The sequence below is a fragment of the Mixophyes fleayi genome, chromosome 5, assembly GCF_038048845.1.
Source record: "Mixophyes fleayi isolate aMixFle1 chromosome 5, aMixFle1.hap1, whole genome shotgun sequence".
Taxonomy (NCBI): domain Eukaryota; kingdom Metazoa; phylum Chordata; class Amphibia; order Anura; family Limnodynastidae; genus Mixophyes; species Mixophyes fleayi.
The window spans coordinates 144,836,065-144,855,753 of record NC_134406.1 but is presented as its reverse complement, the minus strand read 5'-3'; the positions used below and the strand labels follow the sequence as shown (position 1 = coordinate 144,855,753).

The 19,689-nt window shown below is 43.6% G+C and overlaps 1 protein-coding gene across 2 annotated transcripts in view; it reads left to right on the top strand.

Moving 5' to 3' along the window:
• Nucleotides 1-842: 842 nt before the first annotated feature.
• NSUN2 (NOP2/Sun RNA methyltransferase 2) overlaps nucleotides 843-19,689 on the top strand; it is a 52,831-nt gene continuing 33,984 nt past the window's right edge. The window contains exons 1-8 of one of the 2 annotated variants that reach the window (XM_075212904.1): nucleotides 843-958; nucleotides 2,104-2,223; nucleotides 2,331-2,507; nucleotides 3,780-3,937; nucleotides 5,012-5,116; nucleotides 7,055-7,160; nucleotides 7,884-7,955; nucleotides 8,131-8,215. In XM_075212904.1, the coding sequence (XP_075069005.1) occupies nucleotides 2,406-2,507; nucleotides 3,780-3,937; nucleotides 5,012-5,116; nucleotides 7,055-7,160; nucleotides 7,884-7,955; nucleotides 8,131-8,215 (628 nt within the window). In that variant the 5' untranslated portion in view covers nucleotides 843-958; nucleotides 2,104-2,223; nucleotides 2,331-2,405. Of the gene's footprint in view, nucleotides 959-2,103; nucleotides 2,224-2,327; nucleotides 2,508-3,779; nucleotides 3,938-5,011; nucleotides 5,117-7,054; nucleotides 7,161-7,883; nucleotides 7,956-8,130; nucleotides 8,216-19,689 lie in introns of both variants that reach the window. The other variant, XM_075212903.1, reaches the window with a different exon arrangement.

Below are 19,689 nucleotides of genomic sequence, written 5' to 3'. Positions count from 1 at the left end.
CATGCGTGGAACTACAGGTAGCAGGATTTATTGTAACTGCAATGGTAAGTTCGCTGTAGTATGAAGCAAATGAACAGAGACACGTAACTTGAGCCCAAGTACTAGCCACCGGCACAACAAGTAGTTCACAATAACAGTCCAGTAAACAGCAGAGTAAGGATAGCCCGTGTCAGACGTGGAACTACAGGTGACAAGTAACTGGATAGTAGCTCTTACAGTGAGATGCAGCGATCTTAGCCAGCCAGACATAAAGGTGAACCAATAGATAAGGCACAGGTTTAGCAACAACTCACGATACTTGTTCAGCATGCAGATGAATAGCAGAGAGGAGTTCCAGCTTGCAGGTGAACAGCAGTGAGGAGTTTGCAGCTTGCAGGTGAACAGCAGTCAGGAGTTTGCAGCTTGCAGGTGAACAGCAGTCAGGAGTTTAGTCCAGCGAGCAGGTAACGGACACACGGAAGGAGCATTATACAGCCAGATCCAAATGCAACCAGAGTAACACGAAGAACAGACAATGAGCCCATAACCTTGGGAGGTTAATATAATGCTCCAGGACCAATGAGGTGAAGGAGGAGGTCCAGATCACATTAGCCAGGAACACTTGTGAAAGTAATGTCTGAGGCAGAAGCAAGCAGAATCATGGTTCTTAAAGGGAAAGTCACAGCGCCGGCACCTAACTATGGGACCGGCCTATGTAAATCATCTCTTCTTTTTCTCTGCTGACAATATCTTCCCTAGCTATTTACTCATGCTCCTCATTCCACCCAAAAATTTCCCACCCACCTTTTAGCTCCAACCATTGAAATCACACTTTCTTCTTTCACCTTCCTGCAGATCGCTACAATGAAGGTCTCTTCCTGACTCACAATCCTCAATCCAGTGGCCATCAAGTTGGAGTAGGCTTCCTATTCTCCCTTAGCTTTACTTTGACAAGGCTAAAGTTTAGATTTCCAAAACCGTAAGTGATGCTCCCACTGACATTATTTGAAAAGAAAGACATTATATAAAACAGTGATTTTCTTTTAAAATGACAGGCAGCAATACATGGTAGTATGCAAGCAGCGGGGGATGCCCAATATGCAATCTTCTATGTAGTATCGGGAGTGAAAGGGGCACAGAATAGAGAGGTATGCTGAGACTCTGTAATACTACCAGTGCAATGACAAGCAGCTGCTCAGCATAATTCCCTACCTAATACATTCTTTACTCCAGGCTCTTACACTGAATTTTTGTGTATTAACACTGCAGTGACTGGCAGCAGCTGGAAATGGAGAGGATGCAGAAGAGGGTGTGATTATGCTAGTGCCCAGCAGGGGCAGTGAAATACCAAGTTGCATAGACATGGCTTGTTTTTTTGGCTTGAGGTGTCACATAGACACACTCCTAGGACATACTAATGTTGCCACCAAGCCAGTAATTTGCCAGCCTAGCCAGTAACTTTATTCCAGTTATATTAATAGGGCAAAATCATAACAGACATAGGAAGGCTGGCATTTTCTCCGTAGAAGAGGATACATATAAGTTCCCCAATCCAGAAAGATGCTGATGAGTTGTTAGTTTGCACTGCTAGAGATGGCAATAAAGTGCATACAGTTGTACATCATATACAGGAAGCAAAATATGCATAATGAAGCAATGTTTAGGGGTCTGTGGAAAAATATACAAAATAACAAAACACACAGATAAAATATTACGCTTTATTAACAACATACAAATCTAAAACAATGAAAGTAGAAGCAAAAATTTGAAAGATTGCATTCAAATATCAATAACATTCCTTCATTAAGCTGTGTTGAAGAAATTTTAACAGTTTTGTTTTAAAATATTTAAATAAAGAAAACATAAAAGTACGCAATAACAGTACATGCAACTGAGTTCGTACCTATACTATCCCAATTTTTTCACACACACACACACACACACACACACACACACACACACACACACTTATGACGTCACTATAAGCAGCCCGCTATTGGTAACAGCATATCTAAGAAGGTTACTATTTTGCCCAACACAAAGATGTCCGAGGAAGGTTCACACACATTGTTATGACGTCACTATAAGCAGCCCGCTATTAATAACAGCATCTTTCTCCTTCAGCTTCTTCTCACTATTCCAATCGGCACCCGTAGCCTGCGTCACCAGCACGGTCAGGTATGGGAGTCTTGTTTTTCTACACGTGTTAGCCGACAGTGATGTTCCTGCCCCGCTGAGGGCACAGTAAGTAACACTGATCGATATTTTACAGCCTCATTCCTTGATAGGAAGATGCTTAACGGTGTGGTGAAATGAAAATAAAAGCCTCATGACTTAATTTCTCCCAGCAGTACCAGACTTTCTGTGAGGATCCTTTTCCTGATACCATATTCACACGTAGCTGCATCCGAAACTTTTGGCAGGTGATGGGGCGCAGAAACCGGTGGAATCGTCATAGGGATCAGCGCCCTGGAGTGCAGCGCACTCCGGCTGAAGAAGAGGAGCGGCGCCGGGCGAGGGAGCAGGCGGTGAGTATGGATTTCAGAAGAGAAGATCCAAGCGTGTGCAATTCATAAATCCTTCAAATCAAGGAACCAGGAATGACGCACAGTGACCATCTGGGATTAGTCCATCACTGTTCTAGAGCGCTGTGCACTTTGGGATACTAAATCCGGATGATTTCCCACTCTGAAATGAACACTATCTTGCTTTGTGTCCTGCTTTGAACAATTTGTATTTCAGCCCTTTTCCTGCCTTAAACTGCTGTTGCAGTCTTCAGCCCAGCAACACAGTCTGCATTCCTCACCTATCAGGTTTTCCTACCCTGTAGTTTGGTGTTTCTACTCTCATCTCCTCTTGTCAGGAACTGTCCTTAAGTCATGTCTTGCTAGAAAGAATGTGAAGCAGGGAGACCCTTCTGCATGTGACAGTGCTGATGCAATTGTTCAGAGCAAGAAAAGAAGGTGGCTGCAGACTTTCAGGAATGTTTAAATAAATATCCCCTTTTCCTCTCATTGTTGACCCTTGTATATGAGATAGAAAGTAGTGAGGGAGAATGAATTTCAGGGGAGAGATGGTAATGAGGAGAATTTAGAAGATTTAATCTAAGGTAAGTTGTACAGAAAGCGGTGCTTCGTCACGAGAGCAGAGAGTGGTAAACCATGTAGATTAGGTTTGTAAGGTGCATAAGAAAAGATCAGTGAACCCAACATCTCTCCCACTGCCCATCCTTAGAATGGCCACCCATTTTTCATTGTCTTCAGCTTCAGTGAGAAGACACTTACACTACAGAATCCCGGTTGCCCTCCAATCTGGCATAAAAAGCAGGGTATGGAAATAATGCGTACAACTGCTATGCAACAGAGCTTATCTGACTGTATGTCATACAGAATATAAAGAAAGCTGTATGTCAAATTTAAAATTAACACAAGGGGCCCACATACAGCCAAAACTACCTTGGCTGGTTTTATAAAGCATTATATATGTGTGTGTGTGAAAGGTACATCTACATTAATTTTCATAATGTTTGTACTTCATTTTGAGGGGGGAATAATTTAATTACTTTCATGTTCATGCTTCGATCTGTATAGTACAGTGTAAGAAAACCACAGGAAACCCTCATTTATTTAATTACTTATTTAAGGCCAACGCATTGCACATCAGTCCTTGCTGCAGCAAAGCTTGCACTCTAGTTTTCTCTACCACACAAACACACCAACGTTATCTACCAGTATTTTTTTTTAAGTGTTAGTTGTTGAGTTTAATGTATTATATGCCTTATGTATGTTTGTGTCTCTAAGGCGTGGGAAGGTGGCTATGCCGAAATCATCAAAGAAAACAAACTCTTTGAACACTATTACCAAGAGCTGAAGATTGTACCAGAGGGGGAATGGGAGCAGTTTATGTCTGCTCTCAGGGAACCTCTCCCAGCCACTATCAGAATCACTGGATACAAAAGGTACATGCAGCTTTTAAGTGCTGCATGGGTGATTAAAATAGGAACATGTTCAATCTAAATGTGTAATAGCAACTAAAAACAAACACTAACGTGTATGTAAATCATGTCTTGTTCACAATGAGTAGCATGTTTGGCAAGTAAAAATCCATTTATTAACCTTGATGAATGGTACATGCCCTGAAATCATCTGCCTTTCTGGGAAAGGTATTGAGTTGGGTAGAGTGAAAATATATAGGAATGTTTGCTATGCCAATGTTCCAGATGCATAATTTTCTGTACTGATACCCAGTTGATTTACTATAGGATGTCCCACACAGGTTTTCTGCTTTGTGCTCCTAAAAATACAGAACTTTGTATTTTTTTTTTAAATAAACAAAACAAAAAACCCCTCAAAATGAATATAAAGTCGTGGACCAGCACCATAACAACTGAAAAACTCTTTAATTGTTTACTCATTACTTTTTTTTTTGTAAGTTAGCCCCCCTATCTTAATTACATACTTTACATCTGGATAATAAGGCATGTTTAGAAGTATATATCACAGGAAAGGCTCTGTTGGCCTCATCTTTTGCTGGATCATTGCATGATTTCAGGTCGTCTATGCTTATTGTCTTTCAAAGTTCCATTACAATAATTTGATGCTGGGGCTTTAAATGCCCTCTATATATGAGGGGGGCGAGTAGATGCTTCGATCAGGCTTAGTAGGAAACCTTGTGCTTCTGTCCGTTAGACTCCCTACAGTTGGCTTAAGGGTTGTTGGGGGAGTTGCTTTAAAAAAGAAAAAATATAGCTAAAAGATGGAATTAGAAGAAGTACTTCATAGAAGTCTGTTATATAGTCTACCTGGGTAAATATGTTTTTAATGCTTATACTTCAGAAAAGATCTGAAAACATGCACCACTATGGTTGAACACATAATCACTGAGAAATAAGCACATATGCACACAACTCAGTGTCATGCTTCCACAATATTACATTAAAATAGTGTAGTATTGGTTAAGCAGAATCTTTGTACCTGGTTATAAAGGACTGATAATTCTACCCATTGAATCTTGTGCTATTTTTTTCTTTTAGTCATGCCAAAGAGATACTACATTGTTTGAAGGAAAAATTCTTCAAAGAACTGCAAGATATAGAGGTTGAGGGTCAGAAGATAGAAGCTCCCCAACCACTCAGCTGGTAAGAAACACACTTTCAGTAAGGTTGTTTAAATTCTTGTATCACATTAAAAAGAGAAAAAAAAAAAACTTGATTTTTGAATAATAACTATCCTGTTTCATTTGGGTTGAAAAAAAGCCTATGGGGTAAATTTATTAAGCTGCGGGTTTGAAAAAGTAGAGATGTTGCCTATAGCAACCAATCAGATTCTAGTTATTTAGGATTTCTACAAAATGATAGCTAGAATCTGGTTGCTATAGGCAACATCTCCACTTCATGAAACCTGCAGCTTGATAAATTTACCCCTAAATGTAATTTGCCTAATGTGTCAATTTGTTAACTGAAGACTACAAAAGATGTTGGTTTAGTTTGAAAAATCACATTCAAAGACTTATATTTATTACAATATAACAAGAGAACTGCAGCTAATTATGTAAACCTGCAAACATTATAAGAAGTGTGTGGAAAGCTCATTTTACTTGTATTAGCACTGGATTATCTGTGTCTGTTGCTATTTGAAAATTCTGTATATGTAAGGGCATTAAACAAGAATACATCTCTAGCTTCCATTATAGTGAACAAAGTATGGTCTGCCGTTCTGAAAATGTTGAATCTCAAGTCACCATAGAGCAGAGAGTATTGACTTGTAATTGCAATTCTTAAGAGCCTTTAACTGATGTTATGTAACTTTTAACTACTTTATTGATGTACCAAAGCAAGACGCCTTATTGCTGGTAGATCTTCCAAATATATTTGCATAAGCTGGGAAAGAGTAGTGTAACATGTTGGGATTTAATACGAGAATCTGAGAAAATACTGAAGATTTCTTATGTTCTGACATGATTAACAGACTATGATCAGATTCCTAAATGCTGATTTAATGTCTTATGAGCAGTAGCATATTGTCACCTGTGAAGATACAGGGTTTTCTGGCCAAATTGTACCAACTTCACTCTGGCTTCACCCACAGGTGCCTTCCTATGCCAGGGAAGTCTACCCAGTACCTTCTAGGATTCGTGTAGTCACTCAGGCAAATGCAGTTAGAAAGTACATGTATTGCAATAAAAACAATGAATAGTTTCTTATGTACACACAGTAAATAAATGCCAGGCAAGTTCCCCATGTCATCTGTCCCTTACTCCACTAGCTTAAGGAGCTACAGTCACCTAGCTGTCCAGACTTGACAACCCATGGATCTCTCTCGGCTGCGTATGTAGACTCTCGTAGTGAAGACCGGCTCAAATACAGACCTTGCACCTTCCAGTAATCAAATGCCAGAATGAACACCATCCCCCGCCCCCTCCCCCAGAGTGGCTTCTTATATCAATGGTCTAATTTCCACAGAGCTTTCCCCTCTCTAGCTAAACCCCTGGGCCTCTCCTTGTTAAACATTGATCTAGTCCAGCACTGGTCAATGTTGGAGAGGGGAGTGAAGATGAGCTGTCCTTCCACAGAGCCTCCACTGCTAGATGGCCTGTCTGGACTAGTCTTCTAAGAACAATGGACACTAATTAGTTTTCCCCCTCCATTATCTTGCCACCTGATCCCTACCCATAACCCCCTGACTTCCATTTAAGGACAATGAATAACAACCTCACTGCCACATCACCAACATACAATATACATATTTATAATGAGCTACAATGTCCCCTTATCCACATGTAATTAGACACTGCAGCTGTAGTCTGTTGAGCTGGGTAACAAAAGCAAGGGCTATAAAAGTATTTGCTATAATCCACATTATGTGAGAAACGAGCAACAGGATGGTTAGTGTTATCACACTCATTTCGTCACATCACCGTTGAGCTTGAAAACATTGTTAATTGTACATTCTTTTCATATTAATGTTACATTAGATAAGAATCAAGGGAAAAATAGATTGTATTTATAGCAAGAATGCTTCTATTTTTTTATTATTTTGAACCACTTGTAACACTTGCCATCTGCTTCTCTACTCAGGTATCCTGATGAGCTTGCTTGGCACACAAACCTGAGCAGAAAAATAATCCGCAAGTCCCCTGAGCTGGAAAAGTTTCATCAGTTTCTTGTTAATGAGACCGAATCGGTAAGCAGTCGCATTTTAGCAGGAAAATTAACTTGTCTTGTCCACAAGCAGTCTTATGATGTAGGATTACTTTGATTCTGTTTTTGTTTTTTTACCTTTGATCACTCTGCCTGCATTCAGCAACAACTTTATATGTTGCTATAGGAATATAATACAATGGAATAGACTAGAGTTCTTTTAATTTTAATCAATCTTTATGCAGAATTCAACCAGGTTGAATAAAGTGGTTTTGGACATCCTAAACGGGTATTCTATTAAAGCATTTTATACTTAAAATATTTCTATTTTGTAAAGTTATACATTTTTAATAAAACAATAGTTTGACCATGTCCATTTTTCTTCGAAATAACTGGTTATTCTATAATCTTCTGTCTTTGAATATGGTGCACTTTCTCATTGATCTATAGCTGATATTTTATTTTACATAGGAAACAACATGGCTGTTCTCATGGTAACATGTAAATACATATTCACTCCTAAATATTTCCTCTGATTCAGTAATCATTTATAGATAAAAAATATTTAGTGTGTTTATATGTATGTGTGTATGTGTGTGTGTGTATATATATATATATATATATATATATATATATATATATATATATATATATATATATATATATATATTTATTTTTAAACCTAATTGAGCTTATAAAGTAGAACTATGGTATGCTGCTGAGACGTATTAAATTGATATTATGTAACCACTGTAATGTATTCCAGGGTAATGTCAGTCGTCAAGAGGCAGTCAGTATGATCCCTCCTGTTCTTCTCAATGTCCAGCCACATCACAAGGTGAGATACAGTCCATGTATTATCTATTGAAGATGACATAAAATATTTCTTAATTAGCTTTTTTTGTGTTGGTCCTGTACCTTTTGGCTAACTAAGGGGAAAGAAAATGTATGCCTCTTATCTAATAAAAACTTTAGAGCTGCAAATTACCCACTGATGTTTCTATCTTACCTAGATCTTGGATATGTGTGCAGCCCCAGGATCTAAAACAAAGCAGATTATTGAAATGTTGCATGCAGATATGGACGTTCCGTTTCCTGGTATGTCTTGTTTGTTCTTGCACTTCCTTTTGACTGTTTCAGTCTACGTTGTTATGTTTTGTTTATCCGCATTTCACACTGTTAACACTTTTTCTCTTTCATCCGTCTGGGGGACACTGCTTAACCATGGGGTTGAGTAGGGTAGTTTGGCATCTATATAGTTAATTTCCAAGCAGCCGACAGGCTCCTCCCCCTGCCAACCCCCAGAGGAAGCCAGTTTAATGTAGGTGCCCAAGGAGATTGTGCTGAAGAGAGAGCTGCTGCACAGTGAAGGTTTTCACTGTGGTTAGGGTTTATAACTTATTTTTTAGATTTTTTTTTTTTTTTTTTTTTTAATTTTTATTTAATGGGAAGAAGGTACGGGTGTGATCTATAACACAAAGCACGCTCATCCGTTCGGCTCCCGTTGACAGCTTCAGCACTGTCTGTGAGTGTTTCTCACAGTGTGACAAGCGGGCTGTTCAGTGCTGTCGCAATGCTGCAGGGTCCGGTGCTGCCATGGGCAGAGAGCGCCGGGAAGCCTGCTCTCCTTGGGGGCCATGAGAAGGAGAGCGAGAAATATACCAAATCCCCTCCTCGTGAAGGAGAAGGGGGAGCTTGGCAGTGGCCATAAAGCAGGATTAACCTGCTTAGCAGACTTTAAAAGATGCCGGGCGATTCTACTTAATAGAGAAGTAGAGATCGCAGGCATAATGCAGGGAAGCGCAGCAGAGGGGGGGGGGGGTTGAGAAGGAGAACCCACCCCCTGCTCAGAGAACAAGTGCAGCATTCCTATGGCGCCAAAGTGTCGAGAGGAAAGGAAGCAGCAGCCATTTTCTGATGAGAGAACTAAGTGCTGCTGACAGGCTTCTTCTGCTAACTATATTTTCTCTTTCATCCGGTCTGGGGGACACTGCTTACCATGGGTTGTGGAGGGGAGCTTGGGAGTTGGCACCTAACTAGTTAATTTAGTACTGCTGGCAAACCCCTCCCCTCTACAAACCCCCTGCCTCTTCCTATCCAGTTTTTTTTTTAGGTGCCCTGGAGTTGGGCATTACACTGGAAGAAGTGTTCCCCCCCCCCCTTCCTTCAGAGAGAGAGATGGTCCTTCCCAGGTCTTTTGGCGCCAGCACAAGCCCGGGAAAAGGAACAGAGCTGAGGAGAAAGCACAGACTGCTGTCAGATCTGGGCCCCAGGGTGGCCTTTGGCTAAGTATCACCTTTATTTACACACATATCTGATGTGGTTATACTGGGCTAGCAGGTTTACTATTATAGCCTCCTACTAGCCATTGATATTTATGGTGTTTACTATTTCAAGTACAACTTTTAGAATATATCAGTTGTTTACTTGGTATTGCTCTGTTTTTCATTGCTTATTTACTCTCTCTATATTAACTATCTATCTGTATATTCAGCTAGATTTTGTATTACTCTGTGTGCTTGGTGTACCTTCCTTTATAAATATGACAGATAAGGGAAAGGGCCCTATGCCAAAATATTTCACATGTTCAAAATGTAATGTTAAATTACCTAGTGCTCAGAGGGACCCGTTGGCGCTCTGCACGACATGCGAAGCAGAGGCTTCCACTGCACAGATACCGCAGGTTTCAGTCCCACCGTCGGTGGAACGGGCCTGGGTTACTTCCCTTACGCAGTCGGTTAGCTCTTTAGCTCAAATGGTCCTCCAGTCTAACCAGTTGCTGACTACTGTGGCAACTTATGTGGCTAGTAATGCAAGTTTACAGTCAGACCCCCCCAGCTTCCTCAGGTTCTAGTGCTTTGAGTTTGCCGGGATCATCCTCATTACAGACTGACCCAGCCCTGGTTGCTACAGAACCGGCATGGTCTACAGCTTTTATCAGAGGGCTGAATAAGCTTAACCAGCTACTTGACCCCTCTAGTACCCCGCCTGCTAAAAGAAAGAGGCCTAGATATGTTAATCCCCTATTGACCCTCTCAGATTCTGAGGAGGAGTCTGAAGAAGAAGGGGAAATTTATTCGGACACTGACCAAGGTCATTCCTCTGAGCAGGGAGAAGTGTCTAAGGGCCAATTTGTAAACGATTTGGTTTTAGCGGTAAGACAGGCGTTGGATCTCCCGGAACCGGAAGATGTAACCCCCAGAGACAGAAGTCTCTTTAAAAAGGCCAAGAGGAAGGCCAGCCGTTTTCCTCTCTCCGCGGAACTTAGAGATATCGCTGAAGGGGCATGGAAACATCCCGATAAAAGATTTTCTATCCCCAAGAGGTTCTCTTCCCTGTATCCCTTACAGGAAGAAGTGGCTCGCTGGGAAAGTATTCCCAAGGTGGACATTCCTATTGCTCACTTAGCAAAACATACTTTACTCCCAGCCCCGGGTTCAGCGTCCCTGCCGGACGCCAATGACCGCAAGGTTGAATCACAGCTCAAATCCATATTTGCGGCTGCGGGTTCTGCCTTTAGACCCACATTTGCCTCGGCCTGGGTGGCTAGAGCCATGGAGGCATGGGCAGACCAGCTAACTGAGGTCTTACAGTACTCCGAATTTCTTCCCCTAGCCTTACACCTAAAGAAGGCTTCGGGATATATTTATAAAGCATCCCAGAACTCAGCGGCAGTCTCTTCTTCCATTCAGGCGGCCTCCATTTCAGCCAGAAGGACGCTTTGGTTGAAATCCTGGGAAGGTGATGCGGAATCGAAAAGGTCCGTTGAAATTATCCCCTTCTCGGCTGCAGGTTTGTTCGGCCCGGAATTAGATACCCTTATTTCCCAGGCCACAGGGGGCAAGAGCACGTCCTTGCCAGTCTATGCTAGCAGGAGCCGCGCCCCGAGGGGTAGCTCCTTTCGTCAGCCCTTTCGTGGGGCCTCTTCCCATAGGGGACAGCCCTTTAGAGGCAGGCAATCCAATCCCAGAGGCTCCTCTACCAGAGGGAGGTCCTCGTTTGCATCCAAACGCCAGGCCCCTAAATCTCAGGAGAAGCCTGCGTCCTGACGACCACCCTGTATTGCAGGGGGTGCCTGTGGGGGGACGTCTGTCTCTGTTTTATGAACAGTGGGCAGCGTCTTCCCAAGATCCTTGGATTCGGGGAATTATTTCAGAGGGGTACAAAATAGACCTTTCAGGCCCGGCTCCACGCCGTTACTTCCAGGCCCCTCTTTCCCGAAATCCAGTAAAAAGACAGGCTATACAGGATTGTGTAGCTTCTCTTCTAGCTCAGAGGGTCATCGCCAAGGTTCCAGATTGCCAGATAGGAACAGGGTTTTATTCCAACCTATTCCTAGTCCCGAAGCCGGACGGCTCCTTTCGCCCTATCTTAAATCTAAAGGGCCTCAATGTTCACTTAAGGGTGGACAAGTTTTGGATGGAATCTCTAAGGTCCGTGATAAACGGCCTAGAGAAAGATCAGTTCATAGCGTCCATAGATATAAAGGACGCGTATTTCCATATTCCCATTTGGATCCACCATCAGTCCCTTCTCAGATTTTCGGTAGGATCTGTTCACTATCAGTTTCGGGCCCTCCCCTTTGGCCTATCAACAGCGCCAAGGGTCTTCACAAAGATTATGTCAGTGATGGCAGCATGTCTTCACCTGCAGGGTGTTCAGGTCGTTCCTTATTTGGACGACCTGCTAATCAAGGCTTCCTCAGAGTTGCCTAAGCTATCACCTATCCCTCACCCAAGCGGTTCTCGAGGGCCACGGATGGCTGATAAATTTAAGGAAATCCCAGTTGGTTCCGTGTCAGCGCATGGTGTTCCTGGGACTCATCATGGACACCAGCAAACAAAGGATATTTCTCCCAGTAGAGAAGATCACCTCTATTCAGAAGGTAACCTCCCAGGTTCTGTCTTCTCCCAGACCCTCAATGCTCTTGTGCATGAGGCTACTGGGAAAGATGGTGGCCTCCTTCGAGACCATTCCCTAAGGTCAAGCTCATTCTCGATGTTTCCAGTGGGACCTATTGTCGAAGTGGTCAGGTTCACACCTACGCCTAGATCTTCAAAATATTTCTCTATCCAAGAGGGCGAGAACATCTCTTCAGTGGTGGATGTGCCAGGATCACTTGAATGTGGGCAGATCCTTCGCACCTTGGTCGTGGATCATAGCCACGACGGACGCCAGCCTCAAAGGTTGGGGGGCGGTGGTCCTGCACCTCCGGCTCCAGGGATGTTGGTCGGTTCAGGAGTCGGCTCTCCCAATAAATGTATTGGAATTGAAGGCCATTCTTCTAGCCCTTCAGGGAGCACAATCCCTTCTTCAGGGCCACCCAGTCCGTATCCAGTCCGACAATGCCACGGCCGTGACATATGTCTACAGACAAGGAGGAACCAGGAGCGCAGCGGCGATTGATATTGCAGCCCAAATATTGGTTTGGGCAGAGCTATATGTTCCGGCAATATCAGCAGTTTTCATTCCAGGAATAGAAAACTGGGAGGCGGACTATCTAAGTCGAAACCAGATGATGCCGGGGGAGTGGTCACTTCACCCGGAAGTCTTCCAATCTCTGGTTCACAGGTGGGGTCTTCCAGACATAGACCTCATGGCTTCCAGATACAACAAAAAGGTCCACAGGTTCTGCGCAAGGGTAAGAGATCCCCTAGCGGCGGCAGTGGACGTCCTGACGATGTCATGGGAATTCAGGATGGGATATCTGTTTCCTCCGATCCCCGTGCTTCCTCACGTCCTCAGACGAGTTTGACAGGGTTCCCTACCAGTAATTCTGGTAGCCCCCTTCTGACCACGGCGTGTGTGGTTCGCAGAAATAATATCTATGGCGGAAGGTCCGGGATTCCACCTTCCGTATCGTCACGACCTTCTTCTTCAAGGTCCATTCCATCACCAGAATTTACATCAGCTCAATTTAACGGCATGGCTGTTGAAGCCAGCCTTTGGAGGGCTAGAGGGTTTTCTGCCAGTGTAATTCAAACGTTGATGCGAGCTAGGAAACCAGTGTCATCTCGCATCTATCACCGGATTTGGAAGGCATATATTAGATGGTGTGAAAGTAGGACATACCACTCGTCCTCCTTTCGCCTCCCTCGCTTGTTAGCTTTCCTACAGCATGGCTTAGAAGCAGGCCTTAGATTAGGCTCCTTAAAGGTTCAGGTTTCAGCCCTTTCGATATTTTTCCATACGAAGTTGGCTGACTTACCAGACATTAGGACTTTTTTCCAAGGAGTTCTCCATATACAGCCTCCTTATGTCCCTCCTACAGCTCCATGGGATCTAAATCTGGTTCTGGACATGCTCAAGGGACCCCCCTTCGAGCCTTTGAACAAGGTGGATTTGAAGTGTTTGACCTGGAAGGTCCTTTTTCTTCCGGCTATTGCCTCTGCTCGCAGAGTTTCTGAATTAGGAGCCCTGTCCTGTCGGGAACCTTATTTGGTGTTCCACGAGGACAGAGCGGTGTTAAGAACCCTTCCTACCTTTGTACCAAAGGTAGTTTCGGCTTTTCATCTAAACCAGGAAATAATTGTTCCGGTTTTCTCATCCACTTCTCATACGGATCAGCAATCGATGAAAAAGTTGGATGTGGTTAGAGCTCTCCGCATTTATGTTAAAAGAACTTCTCAGATTAGACGGACTGACTCACTGTTTGTTCTTTATGACACTAATAAGAGAGGCTGGCCAGCCTCAAAACAATCCATCGCCAGATGGATTACGTCTACCATCAGGCAAGCTTATATTAATGCTAGCCGTGCTGTGCCGGAGAGACTTACGGCCCATTCCACCAGATCGGTGGGGGCCTCGTGGGCGGCAAGGAATGGAGCTTCTGCGGACCAGCTTTGCAGGGCAGCCACCTGGTCCTCTGTCCACACCTTTACCAAATTTTACCAGTTTAATATATTTGCCTCTGCGGATGCAAATTTCGCTCGTAGTGCTTTACGAGCAGGATTTTCAGAGTAGTCCCACCCTTAGGGGGCTGCTTTAGAACGTCCCCATGGTAAGCAGTGTCCCCCACACCGAATGAAAGAGAAAAGAGGATTTATGTACTTACGTTAAATCCGTTTCTCTGATTCCGTCTGGGGGACACTGCGATCCCTCCCTTCTGCTTTTCTTCTGTGTGTTCTTGTGTGACTGCCCTTTTTTATCTTGGGCTTGTTAAAACTAACTGGACAGTAAGAGGCAGGGGGTTTGTAGAGGGGAGGGGTTTGCCAGCAGTACTAAATTAACTAGTTAGGTGCCAACTCCCAAGCTCCCCTCCACAACCCATGGTAAGCAGTGTCCCCCAGACGGAATCAGAGAAACGGATTTAACGTAAGTACATAAATCCTCTTTTTTTCTATACTCTCTATAATTGTGAGATAGGGAAGTATAGATTTGTTGGGCACATATTGGGGAAGAATATCATAATTTTGTAAGAGATTATAGCGCTCATTACAGGAATACTATCTTTTGGCTACTTAAGATTAGTTAGTATTCTGTGCAAATATCTTGTATGTGCCTATTCTATTTGCTGTGTCATAGCTTTGTTTTCTGCTAAATGTATGAAGAAAAAGAACGCTGTAACACTGCTACAAGGTCCAGCGCTGCCATGGGCAGAGAGCGCCGGGGCACCTGCTGTCCCCAGGTGGGGAAGGGGGCCACGGTGGAGGGATGGAGCATACCGAGTCCCCTCCTCGGTGAAGGAGGAGGGTAACTTGTTAAATGGCCGCGATGTAAAAAGCAGTAATGGGGTATGTCTTAAGTAGAATCGCCTGGCATCTGCTAAACAAGGAAGTAGAAATTGCTGGCGTACTGCAGAGACAAAGTGGAAGGGGAGTTGTGAACAAACCCCCCCCCCCCCCCCATGTGTAGGATTCCTCTGGCACCAAATGTCGAAGAGAATAGGAGACAGCAGCCATTCTGAGAAGGATTGGTGGCTTCTCTCTGCTAAGTACTATTTTTAAGTGCTAGATAGGAAAGTATAGATATTGTGGGCACATATTGGGGAAGAGCTTAATTTTATAAGAGATTATAGCCCTCTCACTGGCAAAAATACTATCTTTTGACTTGTTCATAGATTAGTATTTTCTGTGTATTATCTTGTGTGTATGTGCCATATTCTTTTCTTGTGTGTAACTTTATGTTTTTGCTTAAAATGACTGAGAAAAGTAAAGCAACACATGCCAAAAATTTTGCCTGTTCCAAATGTAAGACCAAGGGTGCTTTGTGCTGATTGAGCCGCGGCGCCTGTTGTGGCACAGCCTAAGGACAGCTACATTCAGGTTGCAGATCCTCCTGAGTGGGTGTCCGCTTTGACACAGGGGCTTTGTACTCTGGTTAAGCTGTTATATAAGCCTTCTAAGATTCCAGTGGTAACTGCAGTTTTGCCCTCTACCTCTGGAATAGTAGCCTCAATTAGTTCAGGCGGTTCTAGGGAGAAGATAAGTTCTTGCCCTCAGCGGTAGGACACTCTCCCCTGGAATTTCGGGTATCACCCCCTTCGGGGGACACTGGATGGTCTGTAGTCTATATAAATATAAGGGGGGCGGGGGGGCAGGTTGCAGAAGAAAATCTAGATGACAATCCTATGTGGCATGTGAAGGTAATAGAAGTGTTTTTTCATATATTATATGGGAACATGGCCAAAAGTATGTGGACACACCTTCTAATTGGTGTTTGGCCAGTTCAGCCACATTCATTGCTAAATTTATTATGTTTGCAACTTTTAAATGACAGCCAGGCGAGGGGTTAAGCAGGAGGGCTAGTCAATATCCTCAATCTCCTGATTTAATGATTAACTATTAAATAAACTATAGAGTCATCAAGAAATGCAATAACCCCAAACTAATTTAGAGGGTTCTATGAAAAAAGTTTACATGAAAAAAAACTTCACAGGAAAATTGCTCACGGATGAAACCCCACTGACATAATTGCTCACACGGAAAAATGGCCACGGGCATAAATGCCCACAAATAAAATGCTCGCACAGAAAAATTCCCACATATAGTAATTTAATATTACTATATAAGTATATTGCCTTGCTGATCGTTCCTTCTCTGTCACCACCTCTGGGTCTCTCTTCCCCCCCCCCCCCCGTCCACCCTTCCAGTCGGGGTCCCTCAGTGCTCTGTTCTGGGACCCTTACTCTTCTCTCTATACACCTCTTCCCTGGGTGAACTCATCAGCTCCTACGGCCTCAACTACCACCTCTACGCCGACGACACTCAACTATACCTCTCCTCTCCTGATCTCTCTCCCTCCCTCCTCTCTAGAGTGCCCGCTTGCCTCTCTGCCATCTCCTCCTGGATGTCCTCCCGATTCCTTAAACTTAACATCGCCAAAACTGAACTCCTAGTCTTTCCTCCGCCTCACACCTCACCCCCTTCCGACCTGTCGACAACACCTCTATCTCCCCTGTCCCCCCAACTTTGCTGCCTCGGTGTCATCCTCGACTCCTCTCCTTTGGCCCCCACATTCTCTCTCTTGCTAAATACTGCCGCTTCCAGCTGCGTAACATCGCTCGCATCCGGCCCTTCCTCTCCCAAGATGCCACCAAATGCCTTATCCACTCTCTGATTATCTCACGCTTGGACTACTGTAACCTCCTCCTCACTGGCCTCCCCCAATCTCATCTCGCTCCCCTTCGTTCTGTACTTAATGCAGCCGCTAGGCTCATCTTCCTTTCTCGCCGCTCCTTGTCTGTCTCCCCCCTCTAAGAATCCCTTCACTGGCTCCCCTTCCCCTACGGAATCCTCTTCAAGCTCCTCACTCTTACATACAAGGCCCTCGCCAACTCCACTCCACCCTCCATCTCCACCCTCCTCTCTATTCATGCTCCATCCCGTCCCCTCCGATCTGCCAATGACCGTCGCCTCTCTTCCCCCCTTATCACCTCCTCCCATGCGCGTATCCAAGACTTCGCCCGCGCTGCTCCCCTCCACTGGAACAAGCTCCCTCCCTCCATCAGAACCTGCCCTAATCAGTCCAGTTTCAAACGGGCTTTCAGTCTCCCACCTAACTTCCTACTTTTTCTTCTGCCTCTTCCCCCTCACTCCCCTTCCCTCATAGTGATCCTCCGATCCTCCTCTCCCTCCCTCCCCCGTGTCTCTGTCTGTCTACCCCGCCCCTTAGATTGTACTCTCCTTTGAGCAGGGTCATCTCTCCTCCTCTCCCTCCCTCCACCCGTGCCCTCCCATCTGGGCTCCGTCGTATGCGGACTCTCCCCTCCCCCTACCCTAGCGTTGAGCTCATTGAGTTATTACTGTGATTATTGTTTACTGTACTGTGCTGTCTCACCTTGTATTGTAATTTTGTTTGTCCCTGTACGGCGCCACGGACACCTAGTGGCGCCCTATAAATAAAAATTAATAATAATAATAATTGCTAAACAAAAGTGGCCTGTGTATGAAGAGGGCTTTAATGCTCTTGAGTGTAAATGTTTGTAAGGTAAATACAGAAAATCGTAAACCGTTTTTTTTTTTTTAACAAACTTTATTGAGAACAAGAAAAAATAAACAGCAATTACTTAATACATTTTTAACTTGTAATGAGGGAGGAACCCAGACATTAAATGTCATAAATAATATATCAGTTTAAAGTTTGTTTGCAAATTTGCCAGTATTCTTAAGTAATTTAGTTTGTTTCACCTGCTCATATTGCTGAACAGAAGTGGCAACCATGTCATGGAGTGCCTCATGTTTTTCACCTCTAGGCAAGTCTGCCTGAGCATTTGCCAGTGTTAATTTGTGACAAGCCAAGTCCCTCTGCAGTCCATCACATAGAAACCACACACTAGGATGACTGCAGTGGAATAGGGAATTAAGAGCATTGTGAAATTCCTCACAACAACTTGTAGTTTTTGGCGACCGTTCCAGGGCTGCGGTATGATGATTCCATTTTGTTATAGGAAACTGAGGATCTCTACCTGCTGCACCCTCAATATATGTACATAAAAAGTATGTGAGCACCTCATTATATCTGTCTTCATCTGGAAATGTGGCAGCAAGCCTCCTGACATAGATTGGAACAAAGGCTAATGCAGCAAGTGTAATTTTTAGGTTCATATTAGTTTCATATTCAGTCTTCAAGCCAGTATTGTTGATTTTCCTAATCAGACTGACACAGATGAAAATAAAACCCTTTGACCTCAGCTTGTGGAAAGTCAATCCTAACTGCATTCATACAGGCCATCTCAAAATCGACTAAAACCTTTTGAGGTTTCAGATCTGGAATCAATAGCTTCATTATTTCAAACATTCTATTATAGGTGTCCATGTTTTTGGATTTTTGTTTTGTTGTAAAATGTAAATACATGGCGGATATGTATTGCCCACCTTGGCGTGTCACATATTTGACACTTTTGCAAAGTATCATCTCTATATATGGTATCTTTGTTCAATTAGCACAAGATCTCTATCACCTAAAAGCAGAATTCTGTCTGAATTATCCACACCTGAATCGTGTTCAGGATTGTCATGGTATTTGAATTGGGCAAATTAGCGTATGTTCTGTGATGGAGAAGACTTCTTGCGAGAGAAGATTTTTCTGGGCATAAGGGCCAATATATCATTATTTAATCCTGACCACACATGTCCCATCACATTGCGAGGAGTGGCACTTGCTGCTCTCATGTCTTGCCTCATTTTGCTTCTGGCAATGTTTGCTGCTGTTTTTTGAGAACACGAGTCATGGCAATGTTCTGTCTGTTCTTGAATTATGTTGCTATCTTTTGTTTTTATAATTGAATGGCACTTTATAAAGTGATTTTTGTCTGCATCTCCAAGTCACCACTCCATTAATAAAAGCAAGATATTCAAACCTCAAATAAATCATAACTTTGTTATTTTTTCTGACTTCTTGAAAATGCCATAGTTTGCACTAGGAAGGAACCCTGAGGATATAGGATGCGCAGATCATTCAGACAGAGTTATCAGAGAACTAACTTACAATAGGATACTTTTAAACATATTTAAACAAAGAAGCCTCTGGCCTACAACAATTCCTCTTAACTATCTATATCCTCACAATATTTGTATTTTCCAAGTATTAATCAGATGGAAACCTCTGGCATTTAAGAGAGTATTTAAGCCCTCTTCAGGCCATGTTTGGTGGTTGTTGTTGTTGTTGATGATGATAATATTATCATTATCATTTATTTGTTAGGCGCCACAAGGTATCCGCAGCGCCGCACACAGTACTAACAGTAGACTATACAGGGTGAAACCATACAGAACAATGAACAAAAAGTACCAATACTTCAGAAACTCCAGCTAGTCATATGCAGTAAAGACGGAGCGGAAGAACAGGTATGGAGACAGGAGGGGAGGGGGCCCTGCTCATACGAGCTTACATCCTAAGGGAGGGTAAACAGACCAGGCACAAGAGGAGCCAGTTGAGGCAAGAGGAGAGAAGGGAGGACAAGCAAAGGGGGGAGATGGGGGTTAAGTAGATGGTTGGTAGGCTTTGAGGAAGAGGTGAGTTTTGAGTGCACGTTTGAAGGAGCACAGAGTAGGAGAGAGACTGATGGAACGAGGGAGGTCGTTCCAGAGAAGGGGGGCTGCACGGGAAAAGTCTTGGATTCTGGAGTGGGA